A 19,003-nucleotide genomic window follows, 5' to 3' on the forward strand; every position below is an offset into this window, starting at 1 on the left:
CCAGAAGCAAGACAAGAAGAAGAATTTCAGCATGTGCAGACGCGATCGATCACGAAGAAGAAGGACCATAAGCGACGAGCTGCTGATGCAGATTTTGCATTTGGACTAAGACTCGAACTGACACTCCTTATAGATATTATAGCTGGAGTGCGAACCCTTGCTGAGAGTCTCAGGAATCATTTGAAAAATGAACTTTAGAAATTATTAACATATCATAAATATGCTTAAACGTGATTTTGAGATCGATGATTGGAAACTAGAGCAATATACAGATTCATTTCTCACTGAATATCTGTTTGGTAAAACGTATGGTTCTCACTGACAGGGATGTGCATCGGTTTGTGTTTGCTATTTTTATATTTATCCTTCAAGCTTATCCTACCCTTGTCAGAAGAGACATTGATATTGAGACTTTTTTACGGGATCATTAAAATGGCTGTGATTAGAAGGCTACTCATAGAAATAATAGAGCTGATACTACAATTGCAGGAGTGAAAGAATGTTCTTGTGATTGTACTAGAAATGAGGAATGGTGAGGCTAACACGATTTTAGGGAATGAACAAGCATGGCAAGTACCAGGATGGCGAGAGAGGTGGATGTCCATGGTCTTGTGCATACTATATGCCTGTACAATTACTCTTTTTGTCTTTCTGTTTCTCCTGTTTCACACTCTCTATCATATTGGTCCTGATAAGGCAGATGTTCCTTTGGTTTCTCCCACTATAAATACTACTTTTGATTCACTTTGTGGACAGTATACGAACCTTGCGAATGGGAGGTATAGGAGAATTGCAGAGGAAGATAGTGAGGGGATAAACACCTATCTAGACAATTCAGCACCCTTGGGTAATAACATGTGGCATCAGCACATGCGAAAAGTCAGGGATAGTACATCTAAGGAGAGTTGTTACATTTGCTCTCTCATACCCTATGCCCTGAATACAGTACAAACTTTAATCTCTAGAGAAGTTGCGGAACACGATGCCAGGTGTCTCGCTCATCTTGCAGCACGAACAGAGGACAATTCCAGGGAAATTGGTCCACTCTGCGATGGAGATCAAAATGGTTGTTTCCATTCTAGGATGATTATATAAAGACTACACAGATGGAAAAAGAACCTGCATGGAAAAGCAAGATGCTTACGTATCTGACAACAGGACAGTAAGAGGTAGTCATTAAAGAGATGAAGTGAATGGACTGCCCTGATAAAACTGAAATAGCTGGATTGCCTGGTTGTTGGGAACAAACTCAAGTCTTAGTCTATGGATGAGTGAAATCAAGAAAGGATGGGAAGAGGGAATGATGTCCTGTGCAGCTCATCTATTGTAGCCAGAATATGTATAGAGGTGCAGCGAGTGAACGATGGGTGTTTGAAGTCATGGGCCAAACATGCCAAGCTGTTGACACGGGTAGAAGATGAATCAGGTCCTATGGGTGTGATCCAAATGGCAAATGCGACATTATGCTTCCCCAGACATGGAAAGAAGCATGCAGGAGATAACTTAGGCTGCAAAACTACAGTTGACGTTACTAGAATGGGAGCAGGAACAGCCGTTCTGATGGATTGATATTGGACTTGTGAGCCCACGGCCTACATGAAGCTGCCCAAGGATTGGGGAGGGACGTGTTCCTTGGTGCTCATCCATGTTCCAGCATTAGTGGTTCCTCATTGTGACCTGAACATTAGAGAATTTCCGAAGGTAGATGCTCATTCGAGAAGGAGAAGATAGCGCACATTTCTCAATCGAACCAGAAGGGAGAACTACTTCTCAGCTAAGTCAATAGACGCATATGAGGCTATTCTGTATGAGCATAGGCTGTTAATCAAGACTGCCTCAATTTTCACGACTATCTTCATTCCTGGGATCCAGACGATGACTAATGCCAAGTGGTTGCAGATTACAAGATGGGAACTTCTGCAGACAACCAACACCACCATAAAGGTATTTAATGCTGTCAAGGAAGAATTAAGAGCCATACAATTGATGACCATGCAAAACAGATATGTCCTTGACATGATCACTGCAATGGAAGGAAGAGTTTGCGCCAAAATTGGGCCATCATGTTGCACATTCACACCTTCTCATGATGACGAAAATGGAACCTTGACAGAGGCTATAACGTTGCTGATGAACCTACATAACAAGATTGGAGGTGAGACAGAGGACATTGCAGATGACAGTTGTTTCCTGTCTATATTCTCATGAGTTCCACAGTAGATGGCGAACATCTTCAAGTTTCTGGGAGCAGTATTAGTGATGGTGATTTTTGGATTCTGTTTGATTAGGATAATAATTAAACAGTGTAAGAAGACAGCAAAGAAGGCAGTAGGAATGAAGATCGTGATCGATGTCAAGTCAGGGTTGGGACCCAACGAGATGACAGATGAAAATATCAGAAAATACTTAAAGGCCAGAATAGTAGCACCTGAGGGGATGAAATTCCTACTTCTGAGAAATCACAAGAAGTACGTACGACAATGGGTCTATTGTAATCCGAATGGATGCAGTTACATGACCTGGAGTGTGGATGAACATGTAAAGTCTGCTGGTTCCCGAAAGGGAGTAATGAAGATCTGGACTCCAAAGAAGCACTTCTTCAAGAGGAGGTATCAAAATGTGGAGACCGGTGAAAGTGTGGTTGATGACTCGGCCAGACGCGGGAGTGGTGAGGAGCAGCTAATTGCCTTTACAGGAGGTCCCACCCCCGACCATCTGTATGCTGGAAGCCCAAAATTGTGCCATGCCCAACACCAGCAGTTGCAACAATTTCACAGTGAATATTCAAGAAAAGGTATCCATTGAGAAGGCCCTATCAGATGTACTCCCGAAGAGATGATAACCTGAGGGACAAGCTCCCTGAAGGAATATAAAAACGGATGAAAGAAAAGATGGTGACATCACAGGAGAGGAGCGTGACACATTGGGAAGACTGGATGAAGAAAAGTATGTATGGACCTTATAGAAACTGATGACGAAATAAAGAACCTTTCTTATGCAAAAAGAAGATTGCATATATGAAGAGCACTGCAGACAATACAAGTTGTTCAATAAATGTACAGATGCTGCAACGGAAGTAGATTAAGTCATCTTAGAAGCTGGCTATAGTAGTGATTAGACTGCAGGCAGAGCCACCATTATATAGAAACTGGACATTGGTGTTACATATTTAGTAAGCTCAAACCCATGAAGAGAAGAGCTGAGAACTGTGTCGCAGCAAGGAATTAGTCGAGATCGTGGATGAGTCTGAAAGGGCTGCCTGGCTTATCTCTTCTTGAAGGCAGTAAACGTGAGATGCTGAATCATCCCTTACTAAAGTGCAAAGAAAGAACACCATGAGTGCCAAGTTCTATTCACTTAAGACAATTAAATGCTGAATTATGGACCAAATTGTGGTCTCCTGTCACCTAAGCCAAGGATGGAAATAGAGTTTGGCAATGAGGACCAGAACAGCGATAGTGCGTTCTCACACTCCTGTATGTTCTCAGAGACAAGGATACTTTGCAAGGCCAAGTTCAAAGACAATCTTCAAGGCAAAAGGCATGGGTGATGAGAGATGTTGAGCTAATTGGGTGGGGAGGTACAGTCAAGTCCACCTCCTGGAACCTGGGGTATGAGCTTACATGCAGCTAGTGAGCTGAATGTTCCACAAGGGCACAAGCGAGCCAACCAATTGTAGAGGGCGTATAACGAAGGGCCTTATAGTTTGAAAGCCATTGGTATATCGTGTAATAAGTGTTGAAGATGACTGGGCACTAGGGGTGGGCAGGAGTTGTCCACCTGACAGTAGAGATCCAATCACAACTCAATCCCTAATAGAAAGTATATTTAGATGTTCCCCTTGAACGTATCACAATCCCTCGTAGGTTTCTCCTTTTGCCACGTGGTATGACGTCACATATGACGAATTTTCACCATATAAATGTAATTTTTTGTACGATGTGCCGAGAACACATGCAACGTCCGTTGATGTCCGTTGTAACTCCCTATTTCAGACAATTGATATTAAACAGTAAAACGTTGCCATCTTCCTGAGTTGGTTCCATTATTTGGTGTAAGAGTTACTTTGCTTCCCATCTACTACATGACACGCTATCCAAAGGGCCTTAAGTTCACAGGCAAAAATAGGTTTGACGGACCTAAAATATTGGGTTCCATGTGTTAATGTTCCCACAAAAATGTCGGCATGCAAGAATGGCGCCTTTTTTTGCAGTGACATTAACATATGGAACCTGGGGGGGACACCCCCGCAACCCCCACATTTTTTTAAAGTGAACAGGGACACCCCTGCAATCCCTGCTCCCATTTACCCCATGTATTGTCCCACCAATAAGGTCGCCTATGCCATTTCCCGGCGACTATTTGAATGGCGACATTATTGGTGGGGACAATATTACTTGATACCAATTAATGTTCATGGGTTATTTCCAGGCAGTGACTGACTTTAAAGACCCCATGGCTGTGATAAAACTTTATGTGATGAGAAAGGGAGTGAATGCAATAGGTTAAAGGGATGAGGCAACATTAGGGATCAACCCTGATCCCAATAGTGAGAAGCAAGTGATGGAAGTATTTATTCCAGGAGAAGGATACAAATTTAGCTATCCTGAAGTGTTTTGCGAGAAGATTGAGAACGTCAGGGGGTACACACATAAGACTGTTTCGAAAAGAGAGGCCACACTGAAACAACACAAAGCAAGGTGAGTAATGATGTTGAAAGTGATTTACACAGACTAGCGGCAGAGGGTATAAATGAGCCAATCGAGTTGGCAAAATGGTCCAGCCCAATGTTGTGGCATCTAAGATAAATGGGAAGGTTAAGCTATGTGTAGGCTTAAGACAATAAGAACATAGTTATAGAGATATTTCCCATCCCCATCATTGCAGAGATGCTGAATTGCATGAGGGGGGAGACATGTTTACTAGACTAGCTCTGTCTGTGGCATATAACCGCTATCTCTTTGACAGAAGGAAGCAATCACCTCAGGCCCCTAACCAAGTCTTTTGGTCGTATCATTATCAGAGAACACCATTTGGATTAGCATCAGCTGCTCAAGGTTTTGACAGGGTAAACACACAAATGTTGAAAGGGATCTCGGCACAGTGGTCTACAAGGACGCTATTTTGATCTAAGACAAAGGTAGGGAAGGACACGACTCGACGTTGCATCAGGTGCTAGACAAGATTAGCAAAAAAGGTTTGACTACTGAGGTCACCAAGTGCAGGTTTCAAGCTAAGCAGGTTGAGTACTTAGGCCATCACGTTTATGGCAATGGATATAGGTCTAAGAAGGCCCTTATGCAAGCCATTAGGGAGGCTTCCACGTTGAAAGCCAAGGATGAGGCGAGCTAATTTCTCGGCATGACCACATTCCAAAAGAATCTGTGAAGAATTTTGCACGGCTGTCTCATCCTTTGCAAATACTGACAAAAAAGAATGTTGCATTTAAATGGATTAACAGATGTGACAGAGGATAGAACAGGAGATATGGAATGGCATTACAGATTCTTTCACTACCCCGAGAGTGATACCCTCTTGTGGTTCATGCCAATTTAAACAGTTGCTCCCCCAGACATTTTTCATAGGGGTGGCCACACTGGAAATCTTGGGGTGGCACACCAAAACAAACACACATAACTGAAAGGGCCAGTGGGGTGGGGCAGCGTTTTTATAAGGGTGGCAGTGGACCCCCTTGGCCGCCTCTCGGTGAGGCCCCTGCATTTAAAAGGGGGTGATAAGGTCTTTTCTTGCTACAGGTTTCCCCAGGCTCGGACTGGCCTATAGGCCAATAGGCCCATGGCCGAACCAAAACATAAAATGCTAGTGTGTGCCAGTTTTCTGGCCAATGTGGGCCAGTTGGATGAGTTACTTCACTATGCGGCTAATAGTTTTGAGAAGTGTTGTTGAATAAATATTCTTTAAAATGCACAATTTGCATCACATTTTATCAAAAAACTCCCCCTTGGGTAATATTCAAACAGTGTCACAAAAGGAATGATTAGCCATTTGCAACTGTGGGCCACTTTTTCATTGATGCCCAAGACAATTATAAAGCCCAGTCCGACCATGGGTTTCCCCCATATTCTGTTATGTCCAGTTACATTTCTTGTACTCCCTGGAGTTAGATTGCTCTGTACTTTTGCTGCGCTGACCTCCTGCACGCCCCCGGGTTGCAACATGGACACCAACAGGCTCTAGATTGTTAGGAGAGCCAGGATTCCTCGAGGGGAGTTGGAGCGGTTGGTGTCCAGGCGCTAGGTTACCAGGCTGCACTGGGCTATTTCACGAAAAATAACTGGTTGAGGACTTTGCCTCATTATTACAACACATAAAGCTAAGGTCATGGGCAAAGCAGGTCTTAGCACAGCTCAAAAGACACTGGTGCCTTCAGGGTGCAGGCACGTCACTTGGTCTTCTGTGACACGCGAACCTTCACTCATAGGCAACGAATAGAGGATTTGCTTTCACTGCTGGAATGCAGTGCAGCTGCCAGTGGAATGCGAGGAATATGCGCCTCACTGACATGGTGGAAGGACTGCAGTACAGCAGTGAACCACTGGTTGGAAGGCAGGCATTAGGAGATCTCCATTGTTTTGTTCATTTCTTCGAAATCTTTCCGAGTCGTCCAAGGGGAAGGGGTTATGGAAATTAGGCCAATGTCATAATGACTGGGCCTACAGGGGAACCACAGATGGACTCTTCCAATGTGCAAGCATTGTTGTTCCTGTTGTCACTTTCAGAAGGCAAAGATGAGCCGGTACCTTGGTGCGAGTGCAGGGAAATCATATATATCACTTCGAAGGCAGGAATGTAAAGAAGGTCAGCACTCTAGGGGAGCATTCTGAAGGGGCTGGGCTGTGTACACCAGGATCGGACTGGCCCATAGGACAACATGGTAATGCCTGAACCCAAACGCAAAATGCTAGCGTCGCCTACTTTTTTGGGTCAAACTGGGCCACTTTTCTGGCCAGTGTGTGCCAGTTTGATGAGTTACTTCACCACGTGGCTAGTAGTTTTGACCATTGTTACCAAATAAATATTATTTAAAATGCACAATTAAAAAGGAAGGCTCCCCCATGTTTGGAGCCTGGGTTGACCTCTCCAGGCCTTTGATTCTATCAATAGAAATAGACTCTGGTCAAAATTAGTTGTTGGGGCTTCTGGACTCTTTATTATCTATTTTAGTGGAACTCCATGAAGGATCTTCGTTAAGAGTCTGGCTGTCCAAACTGGGGGTCTTGTCTCAATCTATTCGGATAGAGAGGGGGGTGCGCCAAGGTTGCCTGTTAGCACCTCTTCTTTTTATTCTTTATTTATCGGACCTAGTGGAATGGTTGGGGAAGTCTGGTCTGGCGGGTCCTAGATTTGGTAACCAGAAGATGAATTGGTTAGTGTATGCTGATGAGATTGTTGTCTTTGATCAGATGCAAGTCGGTCTGCAGTCCTTACTCAATGAATTTATGGAGTATGCAAAAGTTAATGAATTAAAAATCAATCCTGAAAAATCAAAGATTACTGTCTTTAAACATCCATTAAGGAAGATAAAACCCTTTGTTTGGCAGTTAGATAACTCGGTAATTCCTTTTTCCCAAGAGAAAAAGTGATGTTATCTGGGTTCTAAAATTACTGCTTTTCCCACCAGGCGTGATCTTCTCTTTGCAATAGACCTAAAGGTAGTCAACTTGGTCGCGCAGATGAAGAAAATCTGCCTACAGTACTATGAATTCTTGCTCCTGCCGCTCATAAAATTCTATGTTGGGACGGTGGTTCCAGTGGTTACATTTGGTATGGAATGTAACTTATTGACCTATTATATTGATTGGGGCAAGATTGAAAGTAAAATTTGGAAGAAGTCCCTGGGTCTCCCAGATTGTGTCCTGATCTCCTGTTTAAGATTCGAGCTTGGCCTCATCTCCCTGAAAAATTGGTTGGAGTGGAAATGGATTTCTTTTTGCAGATTGATTCCAGCCCCCCCCCCCCCAAATCATCGCTTTACGAGGTAGTAGCTGTTGCCATGACAAAATCTTGTAATCTCTTATTAAATACCCTGAGGTCTAGATGTACTGAACTACTTACCCTCTCTGACTCAGATGTTGATACCCTTATTCAAAATCCATCGAAAACAAGGGAAAGTTTGCATTGGATGGACTGGATTAGAACCACAGAAAAATTAGGAGTGCTAAACTATCCTCATCCCCCTCGTTAATTCATAAACCAAGGTCTTATTTGCCGAATATCTAATGAAATCCTCAGACGCGGGAAAACGGATGGATTTCCTAGACTCAACCTATTGCCCACTCTGGATATCCTCCATGTTCGATATGGTGATCTCTATCCTACTGACCTATGTGATAAGTGCAGCGCCAACGTCAATTCGTCATCTTTTGACTGGGTGTGCTGGGACCTGGTTTGTGAGGCTATCAAGATTTAAACGTTTTGTGCATGACCCTAACTCTCTTCTTTCAGGCATGTTCTGGGACAGATTAATGTCTGGTAGTGAAGTGTTTCTTGCGTCTGAGGTGGTTATAGTTTTGAAAGAGCTTAATTTGTTAGGTAATGGGGACATTCCGAATGCCTCGCCAATGATTTGAGGATTCTTGTTTTGCTTTTAATATCCATTTGTTTTTTTATTTATTTCTTTTCTGTTTCATTTCTGTTTGTCCTTTGATGTCAAGTATATGCATTATGATTCTATTTTATACTGTGTAAAAAGTCATATTGTTTTGGCTAGTGCACAATAGTAAAAGAAATGCACAATTGTCATCATTTTTTATCAAAAAACTCCCCCGTGGGTATTACTCAGTCTGTCACAAAAGGAATGAATTGCCATTTGCCGATGTAGGCCACTTTTTAATTGGTGCTCGAGACAATTGGATACCTCAGTCCGACCCTGGCATTAATAGGCTCCAAACTCCTGGTGACTTTTCTGTGGTGGGGGCAGGAGTGTGCACGTTTGCTTGCTATGAACATTATTACTGTATTTTTTATGTGCTGTTTATTTTTTGGGGGGCCTTGTGTTGGCTATTGTGTTGAGGCTATTGCTCAATGCAGTGTTCTAGTTGTGGCCTCGTGCTTTGTAATCTTGCAAGTCCCGACTTCCAGAAGGTTCTGTCATTGAATGATTTGCTCAGGTGCAGTCCCCACTAGTCTCCTCATTTCCCTGATGATGGATGATGATGAACCAGCCACGTGGTAGTATTTTCCTATATTTTCTTTTTCTGCTCATTATCTGGAGTTGCATGTCACTTCTGAGAGTTACACGTTTACCATTGATGTATTGTGTTGCTGTGTCTGGGACATAGGGTTACACCCAGTGTTTCGATGGCTGCACGGATTGCATGCATTTTGGTTGTGGCTACGTGGATGCGCCGGTGTGTCATATTACGTATGTCGTGGCGGTATTTCTGCACCCTTTATAATTGATTGCGAGTGTGTAGTAAGTACTGCGTAGTTTCCATGCAGTGTTATGTAGTGGGAAAGGTGCATGGTGTACTAGTCTCAGGTATCACATGCTGAGCATGCATGCAGGTGTGGTGGAAGTGGAGCTCACCAGGTAGGCCAGTGGTTACTGGTTGGAATGGCTGTTTTAGTACATTTATGGTTGCCTTTGGTCTACTTCCAGTTGTTGACCCGGATTGTGCTGAATACCACTATGTAGTTGCCGTAGAAGCATCTTGGTGTCAAGGTTGATTCCAGTGTTTTTTCTTAAGTGTGTTTTGCTGACACTAGTGATTGCGCTTGAGGGTGTGCAAGGTTTCTAGCATGGGGTGGGGTAGGTTCATTCTGTGCAGTGTGTATGACTCTCTGCACATGCCTTTCCTGCACTGTGCTGGCTGCATGTGCTCATACGTTAGGGTCCCCTGGAGGTCCCTAAGATGTGTGGGTCAGTGCATTGATGGTAGGACAGTTGTGCATTGTGGTATTGCCTTCCTGCTCTGGGCTATTGTTCACTCTTCCGCCACATAGTTTTGTTCTGGTGAGCCTGTGCTGGTGGTGTGATTGAATAGCAAATAGCAGCAGAATCCGTTGTTGGCATCCACACCTTGCATGGTCTGTCATTTATGTGTGTCTGTTGTTTCTATTGCGTTCCTTAAGGCGGGAAAAGATGTATGGTGTGATGTAGGTGTAATGTAAAACTGCTGCTGATCGATGCATCCGGTGTTGTCATTTATGCTTGGAATGCTGGGAGACTGATGTGTGCCTGCAGGAGGTGAGCGTTTCGACAGCGGTGATTAGAAAGCAGCTGACTAAGGTATAGATGTCCCAGAGGGTTGTTCTTACATTTCTACTTCTAACTACACTGACCTTACCATGCTCATATGCCTGTTCCCTTAGTAGCGCCATGATGCCCCCGGGTGATAGTGCGCTTTACAAATACAGTTAACATAGCATAACTAACAATTAGTTATGAATGACAAGGAAGATTGGAGGTTTATGAAATTCCACAAATGCCTGTCTAGATTATGGTTTCACAGAGGGGTTGAAAGTTCTTCTTTGGCTCCTTCTGATCCTCATATCCCTGCTCCGCTTCCAGGATTGGCTGTAGCAGCACTGACCTCACCGTGCTCATATCCCTGCTCCGCTTCCATGATTGTCTGTGGCAGCACTAACCGTACCATGCTCATATCCCTGTTTCCGCTTCCATGATTGTCTGTGAAAGCACTGACCTCACCATGCTCATATCCCTGCTCTGCTTCCATGATTGCCCGTGGCAGCACTGAGCTTACCATCCTCATACCCCTATTCCGCTTACATGCTTGTCTGTGGCAGCACTGACCTCACTGTGCTCATACCCCTATTCCGCTTCCACGATTACCTGTGGCAGCACTGACCTTACCATGCTCATATCCTTGCTCTCCTTCCACGATTGCCTGTGGCAGCACTGACCTCACCATGCTCATACCCCTATTTCCGCTTCCATGATTGTCTGTGGCAGCACTGACCGTACCATGCTCATACCCCTATTTCCGCTTCCATGATTGTCTGTGGCAGCACTGACCGTACCATGCTCATATCCCTGTTTCCGCTTCCATGATTGTCTGTGGCAGCACTGACCCCACCATGCTCATATCCCTGCTCTGCTTCCATAATTGCCTGTGGCAACACTGAGCTTACCATGCTCATATCCCTAATCTGCTTACATGATTGTCTTTGGTAGAACTGACCTTACCTTGCTCATATCCTTGCTCCGCTTCCACGATTCTCTGTAAAAGCACTGACCTCACCATGTTCATATCCCTGCTCTCCTTCCAGGATTGTCTGTTGCAGCACTAACTGTATCATAGCCCTATCCCTGCTCCGCTTCCAGGATTGCCTGTGGCAGCACTGACCTTAGCATGTTCATATCCCTGCTTCACTTCAAGGGCTGCCTGTAGCCGCACTGATGGCTCGCCACCTGGGGCACTTGGGCTTCTGCCATGCATACAGGACAACCACATTGTGTCTGCAGCCACACAACCTTGCCAAAGAGACACTTGGCACAGTTAGTAATTTACAAATCCATTTTTAGTTGTCATGATACTAGTGAATACGCAAGTAAGCCAGTTACAGACAACATGAAGCTCACGTCGATCCTTCCTATGGAATGTCCTCCTTTGAAACACCGCTCATTGATATGTTTCCTCTGCATCGCCAGTCCTGCGAAGGACAACGCATTGGAATAGTTGACTGATTGAAGCAGTTTTCTACTTGACAGGGAGATATTTGTAAGTGACAAGAAAGTTAATATTTTTCACCACCTCATGGTGCACTTGGCAGGCCACTTTATATAGGCCTCCAGCTGCAGTCATTTAGGTCTGCACTCACTTGATAATTTCCAAAATGCATGCATTGTTTGCTTGCTTGTTTGTTTGTCTGAGAACGCCTTCTCGGGTGACTTATGAGACTTTTTTCTGGTCTTCTATTGTGAAATGACTCGCATGTACCTAGCATTTATGTGTTTAAGCCGGGATTTGCACATCTTGCACAGAACCTACATTTCCCCCTGCTCATATTTGGGGTTCTCAGTTCGGCTACTGCTAGCAAATCCCTCTGAAATGCATTCTCAGTATTTACTCAATGGAAGTAAAGTTGGCATAAAGTGGCCAACTTGGCCAAGGTATATGGCATGGTACAGCAACCGATGAAACTCTCCCGGAACCCCAGAGGTAACATGTGTCCGGTGCTTCTGTCTTGCAGGAATTCGTCATGATCGTGGTCTTTGGGTTGGAGTACATCTTCCGCATCTGGTCCGCGGGTTGCTGCTGCCGGTACCGAGGATGGCAAGGAAGGCTACGATTTGCCAGAAAACCATTCTGCGTGATAGGCGAGTATCTGAGCCATGAACATGGCCTTGGGTCGTGCATGAGTTTGGCTCTTGGGAAACACATCAATCTATTCAAAGAATTCATTAGAACCTTACATTGGCCACTGACCGCTCGGATCCAACTCACAGTCAACGGTAGGAACCAGAGGTGTTGCTAGGGAGGGCTTGAAGGGGGTATAGGCCCGGGTCTCTTAGTTGTAGCCCCGGATAGAAGCTCCGGTTCTACAGCCAAAAGGCTATCAAGCCCCGAGCCCTGAGCCCTGAGAGTTCCAGCATTGGCATAGATCAGCAACACCCCTGGTAGGAACCCCAAACTGGAGATATCTTATGAAGAATGAAGAAGCCGTTCTTTGCTGCCAGGCTCACACATTAGAAGACGCTGTGCCACTCTCCTGCAGGGACGATACGTGTTCCCACCAAAAGGTGCTAAGTTGCCAAAACATTTGCCATTTTTTAGTAAACGCCATGAGTTTCTGTATCTTTTCCTTTGTTTGCCAGTAAATGTCGTTGGCGTGAAAAAGGCAATTGCGCCGGAGAACTGTACAGAAAATGCAAAGCACAGAATTATAAATAATACAGGAAAACCAACAATGTATACAATAAAACAGCAGAAGTACTCAAGAAAGAGAAACAATATTTCACCAAAAGAGCAGGTGTAAAATGAACTCCATCCAACCTTTTCCCTAATACACGCCATAGAGGTCAAGTGCAAACATCGAGTTCTGCACTGCAGTTGCGGCCTCAGTGAATTAACAGTTCAAGGTTTTACATTTCCTGGGCCGTATCATGTACCTTGCAGGCAACATTTTGCTTGTGCCCACCAAAAATCGGTAGGACCTAACTGTAGAAAACACTCTCGTTGCATGTTTATGTGGCCTAGGTTACTTAATTGTCTACTAATAGCAGAACCAGAGAATAAGGGTTTCAATTTTCAATTTGTTCAGTGACCTGCAATCGAACTGCACGATAAGACTCTGTGAGATACACTTAGCAGATCATTCCCATGGTTTAGAGGCCACAAATGACAGAATATAGAAATAAGTCACTTGGAAGTGTAGATATTAACCTCTATCTGTTCAAGCACCGCAGAAATCTGTCCTTTTGTTGAATTTAAAATGTATTTTGTGAAGACAGATGGCCATCTACTTGAGAACGATAACGAGCTACCTCTTGAAACTGTTTGTGAAATACAAGGATGTGCACCTGGTGATTAACAGATATAAGTTTTAACTCCATGGGGAAAACACCATGTTTTGGGCTTGCATGCCAAGTGAAGGAAAGCACATAATTCAAGATTTTAAGCCACACAAACATGGCATTTCAGTTGGAAAGTACCCTGTATGCTCACAACTTGATATGTATGTATAAATGTGGCGTTAAGCCCCCGTTCAAAGGGCTGGTCGCTCGGGCCGTTAATGAGGGCCCCGGCCAGTTGCCCCTCACCCCCGTTCCAGCCCTAGGATCGGAGGTTTAAGGCCATTAGCACCACAGGCTACCAAAGGGGTAACACAAGGTGCTAAACAAGGATTTTCCTTCGTTCAATGGGACACCGTGCGCATATCGTTGAACGAAGGAAAATCCTTTACAAAGATCCTTTACAAAGATGGCCACCATGGAAAGGGAAGGCAGGGCTCCGTGCAGAGCCCCGCCTTCCCCTTCCATGGTGGCCTGCAGGAGGCAAGGGGAAGGAGCGGATGCAGCGGAGGTAAGTAGGGGGGATGAAAAAGAAAATGTGACAGAGGGTGGGGGGAAGGTGGCGGCAGGGGGAGCAAGCCATCAGGCAGCATGGAAAGCGGGCTTTCACTGGCGTTCAATCCCGCATACCTAGCTACCTAATTGGCTGGCACCAATGAGACACCTGGAAAGCTTATAGTGCAAAAGAGGAGGTTCCTACCTTTAGGCCTGCCCCCTTTCCAAGACACATCATTCTGCCTGCTCCCTTCCTTCCCTATTCCTTTCCTCTTCTGTCTCTTATCCCTGAGCATTGCTTGGTTTCAGGTGAATCACTACGGAGCACTCATGGGCACATCTAAGGGCCATATTATCTCTCATGCTCTTTCTTTGTATACCTAGCCTTTTCTGACCTTCTCAATTAAATATATATGTGATGAAGGCTTACTCCAGAGGCCATGCAGATCAGTGGTTGTCCCTACAGCAGTTATTTTAACAACAGGCAGATGATTTAAACTCACTTTGTAAAAACGACATACTTATGTTGCTTCTTCTAATCTTCTAAACTTGAGGGACAAACTCCTCATTTTATGCTAAATTGCATGTGTCCTTAAAAAATGACAATAGCTTTTTAAACTGCTCCTTCCCCCTTGTTGTAATGAGGTTGGGGTCACCGCTAGCCCACTTATGGACAACCACTTCCCACCCCTTGCCTTCTACCCTTATTTCTTTATGGTACTTGTTTCTTTTTTTGGTGGATTTTTCAATGTTGAAACCGAAATGTTGAAAGCTCAAGGGAGGTTTGTCTCTAGGTTGTATTCTACGAATCTTTCATTTTAACCCTTTCAGATCAAGACAGCACTTTCCTCAATGCCACATTTTCCAGTGCCTATGTTGCCACTGGGGGACTGATGTCCTTGGTGGCAAGTTATATTTTATGAATTTCATCTTCAACCGGCAAATACTTCCCAAAAGCATCAGTGGCAAAAGCTGAACACTTTTTTTGCGAGATAGCTACATTGGGAATTGTGATGTTATGCAATTCCTCCGAATGCGGTTTTGTGGCATTTCTATTTCCCACTAAGTGCATCCCTGTATGTCTGCTGCACGTGTCAATGCTGTGATGTCATTTAGTGTGTGATGTCACCACACAGCATTTCTTCACCCAGGCTTTTGGAGCTGGCTAACCTGGGTTTTGGGAGCATGTGGGTCCATCTACCTGTATACTGGGACAGTGAGGATGGGAGCACCTCTCAGCCTGGAGTGGGAGGCCTACCTCACTTTGCGACTCACACAAGCACAATTCCAGCACGAGCCAGTGCACAGAGAGTTCAGGCAATGTCCACACATTCACCCGCAGGCGTTGTGTACTCACCTGCGAGAGGGCCTCGCAGCGGTCCCCTCCTCAAACCACCAACGCAAACCTGCCAGAAAGTCCTTGCATGAACTAGGACATTGAATGCTGTCAGCTGCCACTGCCTAAAACTGCTATACTCAAGGACAGGAGAGGGATGGGGCTTAAGACCCCTTTTGTATGTTTTCTTACATGAAACACCTCTCCTAGGTAAAGAACAGACAGTGGCCTGTCCGGACTACTGCTAATCTCTACCCACATCGTCTCTCACAACTCCCTCAATCACCTATTGATTGTCTCCCTACTCTCGTTGCATTACTCTCACTCATTCACATTTCACCCACACTCAAACCCAACTTTTTCCCACCAACCAATGTCTCACTGTGCACACTCCTTCTGCAATTCTCCCCTATTCTCCTCTGCACCATCCTTCCTCCGCCTGGTTTCTTGGTCCTCCTTCTCTGCCCATGAACTCACCCCCACCTTCCTGTTTCCTGGAAAACCTTTTATCCTCCCCTTTGGCTCACTACTTGAGCGAGTTCTCCGGGTCTGTCTTTACCCCAGGATTGGTTTTACAGGCAAGAAAACATACATAGAATTGTAGATTTGTTGGGACATTCTGACATTTAAGTGATAGATAACAAGGCCTGAGAGCTTAATGGCTAGAGGCCGTTTTCAAGGAGAAGGCTAATGTGATTAGCGAACAACTGTTCTTGTGCTAGTAGAGCTATATAAGAGGTCACTGCATTGGATGAAGAGTACTTGGATGTGTAATAGCCTACCAGTGTTTATTTCCCTAGGAAGGGTCTCTTCCACAGATGACTCATGGACAGAGGTTTCAATTTCAAGGTGAAATGTATTATTCCAGCATCATTGTATCCTTTGGGAAGTGGGACATATTACCATGACACCTGGTCTTGTAACGCCTGTCAAGAACAGAGTAGTGTCAATGGTGATATCCCCGGTGGCAGGTGTTGATGTGCATGTTAAGGAATTGTATGGTATCCTTGGTGGAAAATATGTGATGCAATTTGAGGATGGCAGGATACCCTCAGCGGCACGTGGTGGGGATCCTTTTGATGATAATGGTGGTATCTTCAGTGGCAAGTGGCATGACACCTATTGACGATAGCTGCGATATAGGGAATCAGGCACTCCCTTTGTTTTGTATTCATAATATACGATTACTATGCAAGTTCAGGAAAAGGTATGTGGACATTAACAACCACATTCGCAAATGTGTGGTTTATAAAGTACTGTAATCTGTGACCAAGAAATCTTTCCTTGGTCTTCTCTGTCACACAACACAGAGGAAAGCTTTCTTGGTCAAAGGGTTACAGCCTATTAAGGACTGCTCAATATCCTCAGTGGTGAGTTGGGTGACGTCTATTGAGGATTGCTCAATATCCTCAGTGGTAAATTGGGTGACGCATATTGAGGATCCCTCAATATCCTCAGTGGTGAGTTGGGTGACGCCTATTGAGGATCGATCAATATCCTCAGTGGTGAGTGGGATGACGCCTGTTGAGGAAGGCTCAATATCCTCAGTGGTGAGTGGGCTGATGCCAGTTAAGGACAGTTAGTTATTCTTGGTGAGGAAGGTTGTGACTGGGTAGTGACAAAATCACTGCAGCCTTAGTAGGCTTTGTGGTGGTGACTGTAGAGGACAGGTGCTTGAAGGACATCTTGTTTAATTGTTTCAGTTCCCTGTGTGTCTTGTTTTGTTGGGTGTATGGGAAATGTGCAGTAGCTGTATGGCCTGTGGATCTTGACTCTAATATTGTTAGGTTTCAATGTGTGTACTTTGTCCTTGGTGCAGTTCTTTCCTCCAGGTTACTCTTGTGTTGGGTGCATATGGTGCCTTGGCTGTGCTTGTGAGATTTGAATGTTTTCTTCAATTTTTCCCAACGGCATCTTTGTGTTTGTACTGTGTGAGTGTACAGTGGGCACACAACTGTTCTACTTAGCTGCATTCCTAGCATACATGCTTCTCGAACTGCTGTGATGCCAACATCTGTTTCAGTATAACCTACGAGATGGTACCTGCTCTGCCATGTGCTTGGATGCATTTGCCATTCCCACTTGCCGCGTGTATGTATCACAAGCATCTTCTACGGTTTTCCTCTCCCCATGTTGAGTGATGTGTGGTTGATGAAGGAGTGAAGTGTGAAGTATGGCGTTCATCGACCTGGCACAAGCATTCGATTCTGTAAGCAGGTCTCAATTGTGGAAGAAATTACAGGGCTGGGATGCCCCTGTGACATCAGAGAAGCTCTAAAAGACCTCTACAGTGGAACTACCCCAGGGGTCGGATTGGATATGAGGGACTCCTTTCTGATCCAATTGTGAATGGCAAAGGGCTGAAGCAGGGTTGCCCCCTTTCTCTGGACTTATTCCATCTGTTTATTTCAGGTGCAAAAGATGCCTTTGCAAATCGTAGATGATTTCCACCCAAATTAGCTAATAAAGCCATTGGAAGACTATTGTATGTAGACGACGTGGTGCTAATGGACAAAACGCTGATAGAATATATAAAGGGCGCCTGGCAGAGTCCTGATATGCCCAGGTGGGTACCTGTATGCAAAATGCTAGAAATCAGGGGGAAAGATCTGTAGACAGCTGTCTCGGTTTTGAAGATGTTTTATCTTGCCTTCAAAACGATTTTGCACAGATGAATATATTTAAACATTTACAAGACTTTCGATAAGCATGAAAGTTTTTGGACAGACATTTCTTTTACAGGGGAAATACAGGTAAGTATCGTCCTCTACTGTTGTCGAGGAACAGTTTCCACAGTGATGCACGAGTATGCAGTACAGGTAAGTAGTGACATTGAATTTTAACAGGGTGCGACCCAGGACTGTGGTAGGTCCGGGGGTACTAAACACAATAGTGTACACAACACTATCTATAACAAAATATACACAGGGGTTGTGCCACACATCTTGATGTTTTGTGGCACAACCCCTGTGTATATGTTGTTATAGATAGTGTTGTGTACACCGTTGTATTTAGTACCCCCGGACCTACCACAGTCCTGGGTCGCACCCTGTTAAAATTCAATGTCACTACTTACCTGTACTGCATACTCATGCATCACTGTGGACACTGTTCCTCGACAACAGTAGAGGACGATACTTACCTGTATTTCCCCTGTAAAAGAAATGCCTGTCCAAAAACTTTCGTGCTTATCGAAAGTCTTGTAAATGTTTCAATATATTCATCTGTGCAAAATCGTTTTGAAGGCAAAATAAAACAGCTTCAAAACTGAGACAGCTGTCTACAGATCTCTCATGTGAAGGAAAATGGTCTGGAAATCAATCTAAAAAAATTGATGATTTTAACATTCAGTGGGAAGGGCGTAAGCAGCAAAAAAAAAGCATAAACATCTGTGGAATATCAACAGAGAAAAAGTAATTGAGGTAACTCTATTACTTACTTGGGAGTGCGTGTGAATACAAGCGGTCACGATGCCCCGAGAGAAACGATTCTAAGAAGTAAAGCCAAGAATTTAGCCGCGCAAGGAAGGATCCTGCTCAACAAATTTTGCGGCTTCTCCTTGATTCCATTCAATTCATTCTACCGGATGAAAGTGATAGCCATACTTACATACGGAGTAGAAGCTTTGTTTGCATTACCGGCACAGACCTGGCCGAGATTAGAGGGTTTATTTT

The 19,003-nt window shown here is 44.5% G+C and overlaps 1 protein-coding gene across 2 annotated transcripts in view; it reads left to right on the forward strand.

Annotated features, from left to right (window-relative positions):
- Nucleotides 1–19,003, forward strand: part of KCNQ5 (potassium voltage-gated channel subfamily Q member 5) — a 1,047,762-nt gene that overhangs the window by 453,824 nt on the left and 574,935 nt on the right. For both annotated transcript variants that reach the window (XM_069606244.1, XM_069606245.1), the window contains exon 3: nt 12,178–12,304. In XM_069606244.1, coding sequence (XP_069462345.1) covers nt 12,178–12,304 — 127 coding nt within the window. The remainder of the gene's footprint in view (nt 1–12,177; nt 12,305–19,003) is intronic.

This window comes from Ambystoma mexicanum, chromosome 4p (genome assembly GCF_040938575.1).
Source record: "Ambystoma mexicanum isolate Mex_15411 chromosome 4p, UKY_AmexF1_1, whole genome shotgun sequence".
NCBI lineage: Eukaryota > Metazoa > Chordata > Amphibia > Caudata > Ambystomatidae > Ambystoma > Ambystoma mexicanum.